Raw genomic sequence first — 19125 nt, 5'->3', positions numbered from 1 at the left:
AGTAGAATGAGTAATAATTGTAGCACCTCGGCTACAAAATGTGAAGGCAGACAGTCTGTTAAATGACCACAACTGTCAACATAGTGTTTAGTCTTTGATAGAGTGATATAAATACAGAAAATGTATGGTTTCAAGTCTTTTCCAACACATTTTTTTTAAATGTTAGAAAGGTGATTTTTTTTTACTCAACTGTCTATCAGTAGTAATCAGTGTGAATTAAGTGCTGTGTGTACATTGGCAGGCATCCACCATTGAGAGGCGCTCCATGCCTCCATCCAACTACATCACACACACAGTCAGTGCGCCCAGCCTGCACGGCAAAACGGTACGTTTCACTAAACTAAAAGAACATCCGCAAGTGTTACTCACTGTCATTCATTTGATGCTTATACTCTGATTCCACTTTTGGGTATAACACAGTATACAACACAATGTGATAGCTTCAGTGCACCAACATGACAATGAATGCATTTTCTAGTTGAACTTGCGAACTAACCTTTTGCAAGGAGGTAATGTCTATTCAATTGTTATTATTCATTCCTGTAGTTATTTAGCTATTTCGGTAGTGCAGTGTTTTCCCTACCGTTATATTAGGGGGTGATATTTAACGAGCTACAAACTTTACACGACTGTCATTTTTTTGTCTACATGGTGACACACGTTCAATTCCTCATCTGCTCTCTGGAGTGGAGGAGTGATCACATCGATTATCACGCCAATCTCACCGGTGTGCGCGCACACACGCACACACCCCAAATGTACCTGTAGACGAGCGATCACATTACAGTCAGCTAAGCTAAGCTAAGCACGTGTGGAGGAGCAATCGCATGACTTAAATAACATGCTGTTATTTTAATGTGGACTAACTTGGAGTCTTTCTATTGCTTTCTAGTATGAAAGTTTGTTAAATGTAACTGTGGAGGAGCGATTGGAATGCTGTCGGCTATCCGGCACCTGTTTGTATCGGTGTATCGATTAGCACCCCCGTGCCATCTGCACACGCACACAAACACACACACACACAGGGTGCACGTACATGTGTGCAGCCCAAATATCACTGTAGAGGAGCAATTACATTACAGTTGGTTATGCTATGCGCGTGTGGAGGAGCAATCGCATTAATTAAATGGCACATCTTTATTTTTGGCTTTGTGGATTGATTTGGAGTATTTGTAAATGTAGGGGAATCACTGCATAGCATTAGGTACACCTGCACAATCGAGATTTAAGACAGGATTACCGAAGTGTACTATTTGGTGTACGAGGAGCTCCTTTGGACTCAAGATGAGGCTGCCTGGTCCATTGAAACAAACATGTAACAGGTGTAACGTGGTCAATAACGCGATCAATAATGCCTGACAGCCCGGCGAGCTCACCCTGCTCCTCATTCAGCTGCGGCGCCACCAGGCCAAGATGGCGGCCGCTCGCCAGCACACGTTAGCACAGCTGCAGCGGCACCAGCCCGCGACTAACAACGTTCCCACAGCCAGCACCCTGCTCGCTGCCGGCCCCCCTCCGCTAACGCACCTCGGTCTGTTGGGCCCCCCTGCTCCTCAGTGCCCCTGCGACAGCCAGGTGGGCTCCCCGCGGCCTGCCCGCACCGCCTCTACCTCCGGGCGCCATCATCATCAAGCATGGTCCATCTGAGCGCTGGCGGGGCTCATGTGTAGAAGGATGAGGCGTGTTGTGTTCTTGCTTCTCGTCATGTAGCATGTGCTGTGGCTTCCTGGCTGCTGTTAGTGCTTTGGCTGGTTGGTGTTGCCACTGGACTGATGACACTGTAGACATTACCAAGTTGTGGTTCTAAGAGTGATGGCACCTTTGGGGTGTAACGGTACGCCATCATCACGGTTCCGTATGTACCTCTGTTTTGACGTGACTGTTGGGTTTATTTTGGGTATAGTAAGGGAAAAACAATATAAAACTGTGTTGCTGTTGTAAAAACTGCAAACTGCTGGCAGGTACTTTAAAAATAAAAATATAGATTAAGTATACAGAAAGGATGCGGGGGGCCACTTACACTGTACATTTAAAAATGCTAAAACCAAAGGTCAATATACTGCATAATAAGCTATATAAGCTTTTGTTTGATAGGTGAAAAAGGAATTTAGTACAATAGCTAAATGTCGAGGGTCAAGAAAAAATAAGTTGCAAGCTGTCAATGGCCCTCGGGCCGCCTTTTGGACACCCCTGGTTTAGGGTGTTCTTTTTAGTAAGGTGCAACAATGCAGACAAGTGCATCAGTAAGAGTTTGAAGAGTGTGAGTGAATATTTTATTTTTAGGAAATGAAAGTTTCAAGTTCCAGCTTGTAGCCCCTTCCCCATCTCAGCTGAACAATGGCAGCACACGCCTGACGTTTTATTTCACCCGGAAGGCCAAGTGTTCCCAAATGACAGAAGAGGGGTTTCAAGCTCTGGCTTCTCCTTGGTACTCTCACTAGCATGCACGCATCCTCCTAGCCAAAGGCTGGACTACACTGTATTTGTTTACCAAGTAGACGCATGATGCAATAAACACTTCCTGTCCCGCACTTTACAGTGTACTGTGTGGGAAGTCGGTACGAATTTGTACCGAATCGAAAAAGATAGGAATGCATGTACCGTTACACCCCTAGCTATGATGCATGTTAGCGCAGGTGTAGAAGTACGTTCCATGAGTCTTGCAGTTCTCACTTTACGTTTTTACTCATGTTCATCTCTGAAAACAATGTTTAAAATATATGATTAAACTAACCCAACTTGTTGTTGTGTGGTTTGACGTTGCAGGCTGATGACACGTATGTGCAGCTTAAGAAGGACCTGGAGTATCTGGACCTGAAGGTCAGCTCTGATGATGCTTTTTCTTCCTCTTGTATGAGACTTTTAACACCCTGATGCTTGTTAGCTACACCGGTCCGCCAGGACGAGCGCGTCTTTACCCCGTCACACTTTCAAACAATCACGCAAGGCACAAATAACAACTAGACTCTTTAACGAGAGGCGGCCGCCATCGTGTGACTGCGGCTCTTGTCTTTTTGTGATCTTTGACTCACAGATCAGAGCTTTAGAGCCCCTGATCCTCGCAGTTCACAGTTTGCTACTGCACTGCACTGCTGGGCCTCTCAGGCCTCTAACGACCGTAAGCTATGTGTGCGTGTGCGTGTGCGTGCGCGTGCGTGTGTGTTCTTACAGCGTGCTTGTGCATGCAAAGGCTGCTGTTCAACATGCATTCAATGCTTGAACAGCATCATGTGTCTTACCTCCATGTGTTGTCCTCTACCACCCATCATCACACACACACACACACACACACACACACACACACACACACACACACACACACACACACACACTCGTCCCATGCAGCGATGTAGAAGGCGCTGGTGTTGTTGTGTAAAGTGGGCATGGGATGGCTCGGCAGTGCATGTGTTGTGGCTGTGGCTCGGTGGTGGAAAAGCCAGCTGCTTCTACCATCATCTCTGAAACGCTGCACCCTCTTTGGTCGTGACGCAGGGCTTGGCTGTGTCTTTGAGAATCACGTTGCTCCCAGGGATGGGCATAAGCACTTTTCTCCACTTGCCGCAGCTAATTTGAGTTTAATTAGTTTTACACCTAAACGGGCTGCAGAGATATAAATGTATGTGTCCTTGAGCAACAGCGTGTCATCCTGTGGTTATCTTTCATCTTCTCAAATCAGGGATCGCCACAACGAGTAAGGCGCATAATATGTTTGCCTACGTTTTTATGATACCCTTTGAGGCTGGCAGGCTGAATCACTACACCGCAAGAGCATTGTTTAGTTCCTGCCTAAAGGGGTTGATGAGGATATCGACATTGACAATTAACAGGGGGACCACAAACTCATTTTGTTCTAAAGAAAAACATACATGCAGCTGAGCAAGTAAACAAAATTGTGATGCCCTGGTTAGGTTTTGGACCCCAAAGCAGATACGAGAGTCGTTAATGCTGTGCAATACACTTTGAAAGACACACAAAACTACTTTGGTGATATAAGAAAAAAATGCAGAAAACAGGAAGTAAACTAATCTGGAAACTTGTAATGATAAATAAATCTAAGAGTGTCCAAAAGAGCAGATACTAGCTGCTAGCTAGCTAGCATTCTCGCCTTTGTTGGTCTGGCTGGTCAAGTTGTCAAGTTGTGCATCCGCCTTGAAATTAATCCAAAGGTGTTCCAAACTTTGCCATTTAAATGCCGGCTAGTTAGCTAGGGCCAGCGCACTGGTTGCTGGCCCTAGCTAACTAGCCGGCTAGCTAGGACCAGCTAGCTAGCTAGTGCCAGCACATTTCGCGGACAGACCAGGCTGTCGCGTTGTTCATAAGACGCTGTCGACTGATTGCTTCTCTCGTGATACACGGTGCATGTCTCCACAATCGATTCATCTAAAGATTTATGGCTGATTATTATCGATGCAGAAGTCTTTTACCGGCAAATCGGAATCGTTCGCTCCTCGAGCTGAATATCTGTTCGCATCGTGCATTGGTTTATTGTTCACATCCCTAATACTGTATATCAATTGCCCATCCCTGATTGGTCACTTCTCTTAATGTTGCAAAACAATGTCAGTTTATTCAAACGTGCGTTGATGTGAGCTTCGGTACGTCCAGTTGTGCAGGGCTTCAAAGTGTCCATAGCCATCGTGGTCTCCATGGCAACAGCTGATGTTGTGTTCCTCACAGATTTTTTTTTTTTTTTTTTTGTCATGCACGCGAGGTTGGGTCAGCATCGTGGTTGTGCGACGCTTCAGCGCCGTCTTGGTTTTCTCTGTGGGAGATATGAAATGTCAGTTGCGCTTTGCAGGTGGCAGGAAGTCAAACGCTGACAGAATCTGGGAAGCCTGTCAAGGTCGCAGAGAGCGACGTAGACGTGAGTATGACTTTAATCTCAGAAGGAAAAGTATCCAAAATCCTCCCCAGCCACGACATTAGGTACAGCTAATAGTTTATTTGCCCTTTTCAGCTTTAAATGTGAGAGTGAAAACGTAAGAAACAGCTCTCACTACAAACTACATCCGAAAGAATAAATATTTAGTTAAATGTCTCGCTGTCTGGCATAGACAAATAGTTGGTACATATTTATGAGTTGGGTTAGATTCAACAGGAGCACTGTGTTTAAAGGCTGGATCAATTATTCATATGGTGTCTAGTGCAGGCTCTTGCACAGACGAACACTGTGTTACAGCATTGCTACAAGCACGTTCAGGCTGATAAAGTGATGCAACCTTTGCTCCTGCTTAATCACACTTTTATTAATGACACTCCCTGCCTCCCTGGCTGTAATTCAACATGTCAGCCAGGCTGCGTCCACTCTCTGTATTCTCCCGCTCTACCTGCAGTGTGACTCAATACACAGGAACAACACAATCCTTACAGGGAGGCTGGTCCAACTCTCATTTGTTTGCTTTTCTACACTGTTAACCTCTGATTTGTTTGTACTTGGGAAAAACATTTTTCCTGTGGGAAATAATGTCAATAATCTGCTCCAGTGTCAAACTGTGGCCATCCTAAAAGCTTTATTAAATGCACTGGTACTGTTTTAAGTCACCTTTTAACATTCTTGTCTGTCATAAAAGTGTAAAAAGAAGTTTACCTCTTATTTATTGTTTTTTGAAATTTTAAAGCTTCATGCAAGATGCACATAAAAAAAATCTTATCTAAAAACAGTCGCTAAAAAAGTAAGCGATTCTCTTTTTGAAATATAGAAAAAGTCAAATATAATCTTTTTTATAACAAACCTTTAGCTCCAATCCTCAGCTGTGGTGAAAAAGGTTTTTTATGTTCTGAATTTGAAGTACCTCCATATTACTGAGCTACCGCTTATTTCTTATTTCTGGACTAATTCTTCCACCGCAGACGCTGTCGCTTCAACTGTGCTTCTGCTCCGCCCCTCTTCCCTCCTCCTGCATGCAGGGATGAGGGAGATACAGCGCAAATCCAGTCTATATTGATATCAACAATGTGGTTGGTTTTGATATCGTGCTTAAAGTAAATATATATATATACTGCTCAAAAAAATTAAAAGAACACTTCGAAAACACATCATATCTAAACTGGGGAAAAATGATCTTGAATATCTTTCCTGATAATAAGTGGGTGATGTATTAGTAACAAAATGATGCCATATCATTTGATAAAAATGAAAATGATCACCCTATAGAGGGGGGAAATCAAAGACACCCCAAAAATGAAAGTGAAAAAATGATGCAGCACACTGGTCCATTTAGCTAAAATGTCATTGTATCAACTCAAAATGATTCTCAGTAGTTTGTGTGGCCCCCACGTGCTTGTACACATGCCTGACAACGTCGGGGCATGCTCCTAATGAGACTACGGATGGTGTCCTGGGGGATCTCCTCCCAGATCTGGACCAGGGCATCAATGAGCTCCTGGACAGTCTGAGGAGCCACCTGGAGGCGCCGGATGGACCTAAACATAATGTCCCAGAGGTGTTCTATTGGGTTTAGGTCAGGTGAACATGGGGGCCAGTCAATGGTATCAATTCCTTCATCCTCCAGGAACTACCTGCATACACTATCCACATGAGGTCGGGCATTGTCGTGGACCAGGAGGAACCCAGGTCCCACTGCACCAGCGTAGGTTCTGACAATGGGTCCAAGGATTTCATCCAGATACCTAATAGCAGTCAGGGTGCCATTATCTAACCTGTAGAGGTCTGTGCGTCCTTCCAGGGATATGCCTCCCCAGACCATCACTGACCCACCACCAAACCGGTCATGCTGAATGATGTTGCAGGCAGCATAACGTTCTCCACGGCATCTCCAGACCCTTTCACGTCTGTCGCATGTGCTCAGGTTGAACTTGCTCTCATCAGTGAGAGCACAGGGCACCAGAGGTGTTGTTGCCAATTCTGGTGGTCTATGGCAAATGCCAGTCGAGCTCTACGGTGCTGGGCAGTGAGCACAGGGCCCACCACAGGACGTCGGGCCCTCAGGCCACCCTCATGGAGCCTGTTTCTGATTGTTTGGTCAGAAACATTCACACCAGTGGCCTGCTGGAGGTCATTTTGTAGGGCTCTGGCAGTGCTCATCCTGTTCCTCCTTGCACAAAGGAGCAGATACCGATCCTGCTGAGGGTTGAAGGACCTTCTACAGCCCTGTCCAGCTCTCCTGGAGTAACTACCTGTCTCCTGGAATCTCATCCATGCCTCTAGGTACCGCAGTGATTCCCTGGTCCAGATCTGGGAGGAGATCCCCCAGGACACCATCCATAGTCTCATTAGGAGCATGCCCCGACGTTGTCAGGCATGCGTACAAGCACGTGGGGGCCACACAAACTACTGAGAATCATTTTGAGTTGCTACAATGACATTTTGGCAAAATGGACCAGTGTGCTGCATCATTTTTTCACTTTCATTTTTGGGGTGTCTTTGATTTCCCCCCTCTATAGGGTGATCATTTTCATTTCTATCAAATGATGTGGCATCATTTTGTTACTAATACATCACCCACTTATTATCAGGAAAGATATTCAAGATCATTTTTCCCCCAGTTTAGATCTGATGTGTTTTCGAAGTGTTCCTCTAATTTTTTTGAGCAGTGTTTAAAAATATCGATGCATCGGCCAGCCCTAGATGACACTGGAGTCTTATTGCTTTTAACATGATGTGACTTTCTGTCTGTAATCTTCTTAACACCGCTTGTTGACGCTCATCCTTCTTCTGGAAGAAGTGTACAGTTCAAAATTGCGATTTGATTATTGCTCTTTTTTGAGAAATTAATTAATAAGTGATTTCTGTTTCGTGGTAGACTATGGTCTATTATTAGTCTAAACATATTGAAATGCAAGTGATATGTAGTATTCTGCGAGCAGTCCTGGGTATACCCCGCCTGCCACCTGAAGTCAGCTGGGATAGGCTCCAGCATACCTGCGCCCTAGTGCGGATTAGCGGCATAGAAAATGGATGGACGTATGTAGTATTCTGGTCACTAGGCGTCAGTAATGACGCAACACACTGATGAGACATTACCTTTCATTACGTTACCTTAACACTGCATGAAGTCAGCCATTGCATGTTCGACGTGATAGACTGAAAAAAGTTTTCCCCCCATTCCGTGTGGAAGTGCTAAGTTTATGGCTTCTTAAGTTTAGAAGAAATACATTTGAGGCTATAGGCTCCAGCATGCCCCCGCGACCCTAATGAGGAAGAAGCGGTATAGAAAATGGATGGATGGATGGACATTTGAGGCTTACTGGTTGCTAGCTAGCAGCCGTCTCTGCAGCATAAGAGTTGATGAATGATGAATAATAGGAGTGTAAAGGTTACTATAGGCGTGTTATTTTATGTCTACAGGGCTCTAATAATGTTTAAAAACGTATTTAGAAACTCATGAACATGTTTTCTATGCTCTAGCATTTGACCTTTAACATTGAATCCTATATCACGGAAATTCATTTATCGAGGCCGGTTCTGGAAACAATTAACCGCTATGAACAAGGGACGACTGTGGCTTTAGCGGTATTTTACCCCAACGGGGAGTTGGGACAATTTCATTGCTGCACGCTCAGGTCAATGTGTCTTCAGGTGAAGCTGAGTCGATTGTGTGAGCAAGACAAGATCCTGAAGGACCTGGAAATGCGGATCAGCTCGCTGAAGCAGGACAAGGTGAACGCTCATTAAGCAGCCTCACACGCCAAGTCACACGCCGTTGATTTGACATGCTTAATGTCCTCCACACATCCCCTCAGGACAAGTTGGAGAGCGTGCTGGACGTGTCCCACCAGCAGATGGAGCTGTACCAGGAGCAGCCTGCACATTTTCACAAGATCGCCTACCAGCAGAGACTATTGCAAGAAGACCTGGTCTCCATCAGGGCGCAGATATCACGACTCTCCACGGTATCTATGTGAAATAATGTGGTTCTTATTCATTTATCATCAAATCATATATAAGACATTCTCTGAGATCATTGTGCATCATACAATTGATGGACAAAAGTATTGGGACACCAACGGAATGTGAAAAGTGAAGGAAATGTGGAGATGTTCATCCACATCTCTGGAAGCATACAGTACAAGTGTCCAAAAGGTGCACGTTGCTGTGATGTCACTCAGGAAATGACGCATGCCTGGGAGGACTACGGCTGGCTGGAGAGTTCAGTGGAGGAGCTGAGGGCAGCACTGCAGGCACACATGAAGCTCAGTGCCACCTCACAGGTGAGGGCTGGTATTGCAGCTCAAAGCATCACTCCAAACATGACTTGATTTCTACAAATGATATATATGTGTGTGTGTGTGTGTTTTGTGATGCAGCAAGACAAAACTGAGATGAAGCGTGAGCTGTGGAGGATCGAGGATGTGATGGCAGGACTTAGCGCCAGCAAAGCCAACTACAAAGTCACCATTGACTCTGTGCACAACCCAGGTTGGAATAACACATTTTATTCACTTTATGGTCATTAACCCTTATGAGTCCAGGGTAGGACTTAGCAGTTTCACATACTTTTCTATTTTGCCTTAAAAACTCTTCATCTTGCCTTGCTTGGTTTGCTTTTGTGTGACTGGACAGTTTTTTTTCATGATATGTGTATTTTTTTGTGGGAAAAAAGTCAACGTGTGTAATGAGCCCTTCCTATAACTTGCAAATAAAAATGACACAAATATAAAATGTATAATTCAAAAACTCATGTACAAAAGTATGAAACAACAAGGTTAAATGTATTCTTACATTCTAAACAGTTCCGATTCAAGTTAAATGCAATGAAATAATTAGATTTCCCTTAAAAAGCCAGGTGAGGCCTCAGGAAGTTACAATGTACCCAACAAATATGTGTCCCATTCCAAAAAAAAGCCCATGTAGGAATTTCAAAGCCGTGATGTGCGTGTCAGCGTCAGTTGGCCGCTTGATGGCAGTGTTGGCTTACCCTCTGCAACCAAACGGCCTCTAATGCTTTGATTGAGTGATAACAAACTTTTTTCCCAACAGTAGGAAGGTGATGTTCATTGCCAGTTTACTTTTGCTTTCAAAGTGATGCCATCCTGCACTGAAAGAGCACACAAATGAGCAGTTGTGTTAAAACAAAGTGATACTTAATATTTAATACTTAGAATATTTGCTGTAAAACAGTAACGGAGCTGAAATTAGCTTAAATTGACCTTATGAAGTGTTTTAAAGTGTGTCATTTAGTTAAGTGTTGACTTGCTTAAAGTGAAACTTGAATGTGTCTTGAAGTCTATGTGTTGCTGTGTTGACACCAGAGAGGAAGTTAGTGCCTTCAGTGTCGGAGCCCAGCGTGCCTTCTTATAGCGCAGACATCCATCCTCCTCTTCGTAGCTCCATCCCCAGCGTCTTCTCTCAAACACTGCCTCGCAACTCTGTGCCAAAGTGGGTAAGTGACACCCAGCGCCGCCTGGAAAGGTCTGAGTGGTCAAAGGTAAAAAGTAGCATCTGGTCTCGCATATTATTATTATTTATTATTGTTCAAATTGGCTGTGCGTACACGCAGGCAGAGGATAGCGCTCCGCCTCGGCCGCCGCTCCCTCGCCTCTACGACTACGAGGAAACGCCCCCTGCGGTGCCGCCCCTCCCCAAAGAGGCGTCGGCCATTCGCCACACGTCGGTGCGAGGCCTGAAGCGGCAGTCTGACGAGAGGAAGAGGGATCGTGAGAGCGGCCAGTATGTGGTCAATGGCGACTTTAAGGTACAACTCAACTCATATTTGATATCATTTTATTTTACACTTTCACTGCCTTCAGACAAAATCAATCGACTTTATTTACAATGTCCACTTAATGGACTCTTTGTGTGCTACCAGGCTGATTTGCGTTCTTTCCTGAGTGAACCAGAGCTGCCAGGCATTAGTCACCTGGACTCCCAGCATTTAGACAGCAAAGGTATTTCATCAAAACTACACTTCCTCCTGCATCATTTGGACTGATTTTATATCTTCAACTCATTTGCTGATGGAGCAGCGGGTCTGTTAGGTACTTCGTGGCGACTCAACCATTCAGACGCCGTTTCTTCCTTTGTCACCTTGAGGAGAGGCCCGACCCCCTCTGTGGACAGGGTGAGTCATCACCTTACTTTACATTGTTTCTTAATATGAGCTATGATATCTAGATAGATGAGGAACATGTTCATCATTGTTTACAACAATAGCCAATCAGGAAGGGAAATAAAAGTGATCGTCTACAGCAGTGGTTCCCAAACTTTTTACAGTTGGGTACCCCTTCAGACATGTGACTTGAAGCCATGTAGCACCTACTGCTGCATAATTTAAAAACATGAACCATATTTATATTTCATTAAATTGAAATACTAAAAATGATTAAGGTCAAATTTTGATAAAAGTTTTACATGAGTACTGATAAAAACATGGTAAAAGTAAAAGATGTGAATTTCTCTTGGAGATGAATAAAGTATCCAAGTATTCGTCCTACATATTTTTTATTTCAGCCGGACGTTGGGATCCTTCCCTTTGAATGGGTTGAACTTGAGCTTCACTTTTGTCACCTTGCAATCGCTATGATTTAAATCCGCATATTAATTTGATACCATATTTCAAGGGAAAGTTGAACAAACATGATAAAGCAGTATCCAAATTACAAAAATACATACAAGTACAAGCAGCGATAAAACCTCATTTTCAGGGGAATCTCCACTCTTTCATCCTGACACGGACATACACTGACATGTTTTCACAGCACGGGGACTGGAACACCGATATAAGTTAAACCTTCAAGATTACACACTCTTAATACACAACATAATCATCAAACGTACTTACTTATTCATATCTCACACAGAGCAATGAAGAACTTCATAGCGCGCCTCCTTCCTTCTTTCTGCTATGACGGTGTGCTCTGTGCTATGAGGCGTTCAGGTGCGCGAGTAATTGTGACGATTAGGCGCTAATTGTTTTTCACTTTTATTCACATACCCCCATTGACATTTGGCGTTCCCACTTTGGGAACCTAGTGGCTACAGCATAAAGCTGGAATGCAAGACAGACATCAACTCTTGTTGTTTATTTAATGTGTTGTAGTAGACTTGCCACAGTTGTAACCAGAGAAGGTCATTTGTGTAGACATTGTGTGTGAATGCTGAAGAGCTTAAGCTAACCTGAAAATGTGGAATTATGGGAAAAGTGGGAATTTTTGGAACTTAAAAATAGATGGTCTGAATGTTTTAAATGTGCAGGACATTTTAATGTTTGAATTGGTTGAGAAACGTTCTAATAAGAAAGAATTCTCAAGCTCAAAGGAAGCTTTCTGGGATGTGGAATATTTTGGTGTTGGACTAGATTGAAATTTAGATTGTCGGTTTAGAAATGTGAAAGTAGTAATAATTCTCAAGTTCAAAGGGAATTTGTCTTGAGAAACATTGGGGGATGTAAAAAATTGTGAGCCCCGCCCGACTGATCGGAAAATTTTCAGGTTGATTTAAGTCAGTTGAAAAATGTGAGTAATGTGGAACTTGTAAAAATTGTCCACTAATTTTCAATGGGAATGTTGTTGCGGAATCATTTTCGATAGCGCTTGTCCTCATTAGATTCACAGGTGAGCTGGAGCCTGTATGTAGAATCACATATGCGTATGTAACGGATGCCAGCCTGTGAGGCTGTGCAAGTGTACGTTAGCAAACCTCACTCCCTCTGCCTTAAGAGCTGCGCTGAACACGCGGTCGACAGTCCGGCCTTTTGGCCGTGTGGTCAGCGCTCTCGCCTCCCATTGCGAAGGTCCTGTGTTTGAGCCCCGGTGCGGGCGGTGCGAAACAGGGCGGGTTACACGTACAACAAGTACGAGCGTTGGTGACCGCAGAGTTATCTAGCACAGTGATTCTCAACTGGTGGGTCCCACTTTTTGCAGAACTGTTGTTCAAATAATTTTTGAATTTGTGTGTGGATTAAACTGTATTGTTCCTGAGCAGGAAGAGGGCGGTATATAATGCTTTCAACACATTAGAAAGTTAGAAACTCCCTCGAAAAGCAGCCGCGTCATTGTTGCCAACAGGGACTTTAAATATAAGACATTTAAGAAGTTTTAGTTGAAAAACTACCACAGTTTGGGTCACTGCTTATCATTGAGGGGTGATGGTGTGTCCCTCAGCAAAACCAGTTGAGAACCACTGATCTAGCACATAAGCTAGCAGCGTGGGAGCTCTGTGGCACATTGCTGCCTCTCACAGGTCAGTCCAGGTACTACATCAAGATGTCTGTCAATGGACAGATGCTTTGGCCTGGTGCAGTACACACTATAAGAAGACGTGAGCATCTTTTATTGTCACATTAGACACATTAAGTATATTATGGTGTGTGTATATAAAGGGTGTTAGATTGTATTTATTTTTAATGGTTGATTTCATATTTTTCTTTGGTGTTTTTGTTTCTCCTGCTCACCCATCATCTCGTCATGAGCTACAGTATGTGTCTCTTTTACTGTCACCTCCCTGCACTCTCACTCATCGGTGCTCCCTCCATCATCATCACCAACACCTTTTATCATCATCATCATCACCATCACCATCATCATGTGTGTCCCAGCAGGAGAGACCTAGGAGTGCCTTGGAGTGTCTGTCCTCAGAGGTCCTGCAGTATTCGGGTGTCCAGCCTCGTGGCCGAATGAGCGCCGAGGAGCAGCTGGAGCGCATGAAGCGCCACCAGAGGGCGCTGGTCCGCGAGCGCAAGAGGAACCTCAGCCAGGGTGAACGCTCCTCCGTCAGCGTCCCCGCCCGGCGAGCCGCCTCCTCCCCCCGGCTGCCTTCCAGCACCACTGACCCGCCCGCCTCCGTACGTTACCTACACCCCATGGCGGCGGCGGCGGCAGGAAGCTCCGCCTCCCTCACTCCCGTGCCGCCCTGCAGAACGCAGCCGCATAGCAACCTAGCAGGGATGCTAACGCGCTAGCACGACGGACGCACAAACTAACGAGCTACGAGCTAGCTTGGTTAACGCTTTAAGATGAAAAAGAGCACAGTTTATTTTGGACTTGAAAGGGTCTCGTTGCGTCCTGCTGCCTCCTGGTGGGACCTCACTGACACAACGCCGAATGTAATCAAGAGAAGGCGAGAAAGTGGTCGCTAACGCATTTTATTTATCTCCTGATGGATATTTTCAGTAAAGCAGTATATATATTTTGTAGAGATTTGCTATATAAAGTATAGAAAAATAATCTAGAGACAGAATGTTTTCAGGTAGGCCAGGACAGGAAATGCTGGCGGTCCAAATCATAATCAAACCCCCGCCCCCTCCTCGGCGTTGTTTTCTTTTTTCACGTGGAATCGAAGTGCCTTGTTACACTCCACCCGTCTTGCCTTCCTCACTAATTTGACGTTTTTGTCATGGCTTTTAAAGACAGACAAGGCAAAGCACAAATGCTGATGGAGACAACGCTAAACTAGCGATAGCACTTGTTTACATGACAGCGATGGAGTCAAAATTTTTTATTCTGCACGCAGTTGATCTTGTTTTTACACTAGTCAATCCTATGCTGCTCACAGCCACTAGACAGTCTTTGTTTGCAATCTGCGGCTAAGCAGTGATTTTAACCGTAAACGCCTCATTGGACGGGTTGGTGCGTTGCTGATACGTCGGCGTTTCCGCCATTTTGGATGTGGCGGATCTGCCCCATAAACCACTGCAAGGAAATGGAATGAACTTCATAAAGCGCCTTTCTACAAAGTGATTTAAGTTAATGCCGTTAATTCAGCCAGTCACACGCTCAAGTATATTTGGGAAACAAATATGCATCAAAAATAAAATGTAAATGAAATGTTAATGTAAATTCAAATGATTTTATAAAGGCCAAATCCAATTGAAAGTATTTTTTCCCATGAGATCTGGTTTGGACTGTAAACCAGTTGATACAATTCCATGCAGCCCATAAATGAGGGATCTCCTTCGTTCGCTCTTGCCACATCTGATATTCAATGAGGCGTCTACGTATATACCGTACATCCATAATGAGAACCCGTGCCATTGTCCAACATTCGTTTATTTCTTTTGACGTTTCTCCTCAGCAACAATATGGCCGTGTCTCAAATGGAATACTTTTCAGTACACTTCAATTAGTATACTGTGTACGCTGTACTTAGTTCCCGAGTGCACACATTTTGACAGTGCAGTGCTGTCCCAAATCCATTCCTGCCATCGTGCACTAATTGGAAATGACAAATGCAATATTTACCCGCTTCTTCCTTCATCTCACCTTTCTCTCCTTCTTCTCCTTTCATCCTCCTCCTTTTCCTTTTTGCTTCCTCCCTGTTCTTCTTCCTTTTTTCTTTTTCTCTTCCTCCTTTTCCTTTGTGCTTTTCCGTCTTCCTTCCTCCTTTTTGTTTTCCTTCTTTGTCCTCCTTTGTATTCTTGGATTTCGTGCTTCCTGCTTTCTTCTTCTTCCTCCTGCTCCTTTTCCTTTATGCTTTCTTCCTTCCTGCTTCCGCCTCCCTTCTTGTCCACCCTTCCTTTGTAATTTTTCTTCCCTTTTCTTGTTCTTTCATTTTGTTCCGTCTTATTGTTCCTTCTTCCTCTGTATTTTCCTTTGTGCTTCCGTCCGTCCTTTGTTCCTCCTTGTTTTCCTTCTTCTTCTCCTCCATCCATCTTTTCTTTTGTGCTTCCTTCCTGCTTTCTTCTTCCTCCTGCTCCTTTTCTTTTCTGCTTTCTTCCCTCGCCCTCCTTCATGCTTCCTCCTCCTTCATTCCTTTTGTCATTCTTTCTTCTTCCATTTTCTTGTTCTTTCGTCTTCCTTTTCCTTATTGTTTCTTCTTCCTCCTCCTTTTCCTTTCTTCTTGCTTCCTCCTCCTTTCCCGCCCTTTGTCATCCTTTCTTCTTCCCTTAAATGTTTTTTCCCCTTTCTCCTTATTGTTCCTTCTTCCTTTTCCTTACTGCTTCCTTCTTTCTTCCTCCTTGTTCTTCCGCCTCCTTTCTTCTTCTCCTTCCTACTTCTTTTCCTTTCTTCTTTGTTTTCCTCCTCCTTCCTCCTTTTTACATTAAAAAATGAATTAATTATGACTGTTTCTTGCGTGCGTTTATACCTTCTTCAAATGAGGTGGAGATGACGCCATCGCTTGTTTGGTAGTCCATTGTCTTCCGCTACGTAGCCAAGATGGCAGCCATTTTGAGAGGTAGACATCCAGCACTGCCCACTCACCATTTAGAGAATTTTGAGTGCAACGTCTATAACACACTTGTGCACTCAAAGGGGCTAAGTATGGAAGTGCGCCAATTGAGACACAGCACACCTCAGCATTGGTGAGGAAGTGGGAAGTGTAGTTCTACTGATGGATGCTAAAGACAATAATATGACTGCAAATATCAAAGACACTTTTAGAACAGTGGAAGACGCAATATTTGATCATCCTCATCGCCAGCATATTTTCATGTTAATCATTCCAGCAGCTTTTTAAGCACGTGTGTGCCGCTTAAGAAAGGTCATGTCTTGAACAAGCCACAGCGGTTTGGGAGCTGAGTTGTCTTTATGCATCGTAAAAATCAGGTTGAAGCAGCTGAGCTGAAAATGCAATAAAACAGATGATAGATCTCGGAGCGGACCAAAGGGAAATGAGGTTAAATAGACTTTATGAGGATACCGTTCCTTTCTTTGTGTGCAGAACACAAGAAGAAGAAGTCTGACTTTTATTTGGAAGGGTTGGAATTGTTGCTTCCCGATGTCATGATAGGCCAACAATGGTAGCTATGTCTAGCATTAGCATTAGCTACGTCCTGACAAGTAGAAACCTAGCGGAGATGTTAGAGACGTGCACTGCAGCGCCACCTAACCGTGTGTAAGTTGTAGAGATGAGCGCTCCACAATAAAGACGAGAGAGTGTCTTGCTTCTCCGGCGCCTCCTGGCCGTCTTCTTGCTAATCTGAGTGGCCTTTGGCCCCCTTTTGGCCCGCATGGGCCTGCATGCTTTCTCCCTCTCTCTCTGTCCTCCTCCTTCCTCAACGCAAGCAGAGAAACCACCAGCTGCTGCAGCTGCACCAGGAGGACATGCATGGCTTTGGATGATTACTCACAAGTAACACACACACACACACACACACACACACACACACAAATGTACTAGAACACTTGTCATAATGATCTTTGAAAAATATACTAATCATTCTGTGCCTGCCTAATGATGAAGAAATCATAATTTAAACACTGAAATAATCCAGGGATGAACGTCCACAGATTGAACTTGTCTTTGTCTCCCACTAGCTGCCACACTTGTGTATGTACTGGATGTTGGGCTTATGCAAACAGTGCATATCTGGGGTGTCCAAATGTTTTGCTCAGATGGATATGTGCCGACATTTAAAAAAATAGATTTTTAATGTTGTCGTCCCGCAGATCGCTGCTGCATTGTAGCGCTAACACGGAAATGCTATCAAGTTAAATTATTCATTCATTTTCTATGCCGCTTGTCCTCATTAGGGTGGCGGGGGTATGCTGGAACCTATCCCGGCTGACTTCGGGCGAGAGGCGGGGTACACCCTGGACTGGTCGCCAGCCAATCGCAGGGCACATATAGACAAACAACCATTCACACTCACATTCATACCTATGGACAATTTAGAGTCACCAATGAACCTAACATGCATGTTTTTGGAATGTGGGAGGAAACTGGATTACTCTGATAAAACCCACGCACACACAGGGAGGATGTGCAAAGTCCACACAGAGATACCCAATGGAGAGTGTGTAGCTAACATGCTAACCTCTAGGCCACCGTACGGCCCAGAAGTAAAATAATTCAAAGAAAAAGTACTTCTAGGTGACGAGGCGTATTAACTTTTCAATTGTTTACATTTTTGTTTTCTAGTTTAACTTTCTTTTGAGAATATTCCACGGGCTACACGTTGGACACCCCCTGTCCTATGCCTTGTGATGAAAACTCTCTCTCTTTCAAAATGATTAATTTATGGAAAAATACTCCTCCAGGTGCTCGATTGGCGTGAGGAGCGGCTGGGGGCTGAAGGTCAAAGTGATGAAGGTCAGAGCCAAGGCAGGGAGAAGCAGAGTGGTCAGTGGGTGACGGCGAAGGCCGTGCTGGTCCGAGAGACGGACGTGGAACCTCTGGACTACGACCTTGACATCAGCAGAGAGGTCAGACATGATGGTGACAGCGTTGATGATGATGATGATGATAAAGGTGAGCGTCCTCCGTCTTGACTCTTGGGCTGCTCTCAGCTTTCCAAGCCTCAGAAGGTTCCCATCCCGGAGCGCTATGTGGAGCCGGACCCTGAGGAGCCTCTGAGCCCCGAGGAAGAGGCGGAAAGGAGCCGCCGCACTCAACGCATCAAGAACCTGCTCAGCAAGTCCAAGTAGGACACACTCAAGTCTCATGAGGTCCCAAAGCAAACATCATCATGTGGACTTACTGTAGGATTAACATGCTGTTCCTAATGTTGTGTCCAGTCAATGCGTAGGGTGGATGCATATGCGCACATAGCATTTCTCATGTAATACATCTTTTGGAATAAATAATATAAATGTGTTCTTTTTAAATCAACGTATACATTTTTCAACATTTATATTACATAATTTCTGTATTATATATTTGACATCCTGTTTAAGCCACTACAATTGTAAAATGTCTTTAATATGACATCATGGGAAAACTCATCATTTACAGTATTTGAACGTTTCAATTATTTTTTAAAAATCGTTTATTCACGAATCATGAAATGAAATGACTTTTTTGCACGTGTATGACTTCACTGAAGAAATATAGCAACAGTTGAATTGTAATATTTGACAACCTGTTAACTCATTCAGTGCCAAAGACGTAGTCAGAGGTTTTTATCATCCCGAACGCCCGATCCCAACCACGTGTTTATGCTTCTTTCTGCGTTTTTTTTTTTTTTGCACAAGAGGCAAAAAGAGCACTTCACTTCAGAGCACTTTTAGGCCATAAAAACAGCCACATGGCGGAAGAAGTGCATTTAATAAGAGCTCGGCAGGGATTATGTGGATGGAAGAGTCACATGACAGGAGGGAGGAAGTGAGAGATCCAAATGTGCAAAATGCAAATTCTAGCAATTTTTCAACTGGTCCTAAAATTTTGATCAGGAGTGTATCTTTTCATAAAAAAGCTGGTTTTCTCCCTTTTCTAGTCAGGAACTGATATTTTCCTGAAACTTACTGATGTTCTATGACTGATTACTAAAGAAGGGAAAAAGGTAGAAA

At 44.1% G+C, this 19125-nt stretch overlaps 1 protein-coding gene across 4 annotated transcripts in view; it reads left to right on the top strand.

Moving 5' to 3' along the window:
* LOC129181598 (pleckstrin homology domain-containing family A member 7-like) overlaps positions 1-19125 on the top strand; it is a 126698-nt gene that overhangs the window by 103334 nt on the left and 4239 nt on the right. For 2 of the 4 annotated variants that reach the window (XM_054776997.1, XM_054776999.1), the window contains exons 13-28: positions 242-325; positions 1363-1575; positions 2767-2820; positions 3035-3118; positions 4799-4864; positions 8540-8620; positions 8704-8853; positions 9070-9171; positions 9268-9379; positions 10213-10343; positions 10461-10655; positions 10770-10848; positions 10927-11021; positions 13500-13742; positions 17878-18042; positions 18127-18260. In XM_054776997.1, the coding sequence (XP_054632972.1) occupies positions 242-325; positions 1363-1575; positions 2767-2820; positions 3035-3118; positions 4799-4864; positions 8540-8620; positions 8704-8853; positions 9070-9171; positions 9268-9379; positions 10213-10343; positions 10461-10655; positions 10770-10848; positions 10927-11021; positions 13500-13742; positions 17878-18042; positions 18127-18260 (1988 nt within the window). Of the gene's footprint in view, positions 1-241; positions 326-1362; positions 1576-2766; positions 2821-3034; positions 3119-4798; positions 4865-8539; positions 8621-8703; positions 8854-9069; positions 9172-9267; positions 9380-10212; positions 10344-10460; positions 10656-10769; positions 10849-10923; positions 11022-13496; positions 13743-17877; positions 18043-18126; positions 18261-19125 lie in introns of all 4 variants that reach the window. The other 2 variants (XM_054776996.1, XM_054776998.1) reach the window with 2 other exon arrangements.

The sequence above is a fragment of the Dunckerocampus dactyliophorus genome, chromosome 5 (genome assembly GCF_027744805.1).
Source record: "Dunckerocampus dactyliophorus isolate RoL2022-P2 chromosome 5, RoL_Ddac_1.1, whole genome shotgun sequence".
Classification (NCBI taxonomy): Eukaryota; Metazoa; Chordata; class Actinopteri; order Syngnathiformes; family Syngnathidae; genus Dunckerocampus; species Dunckerocampus dactyliophorus.
The sequence above is the reverse complement of the archived record's forward strand: the minus strand, read 5'-3'. Positions and strand labels throughout refer to the sequence as shown.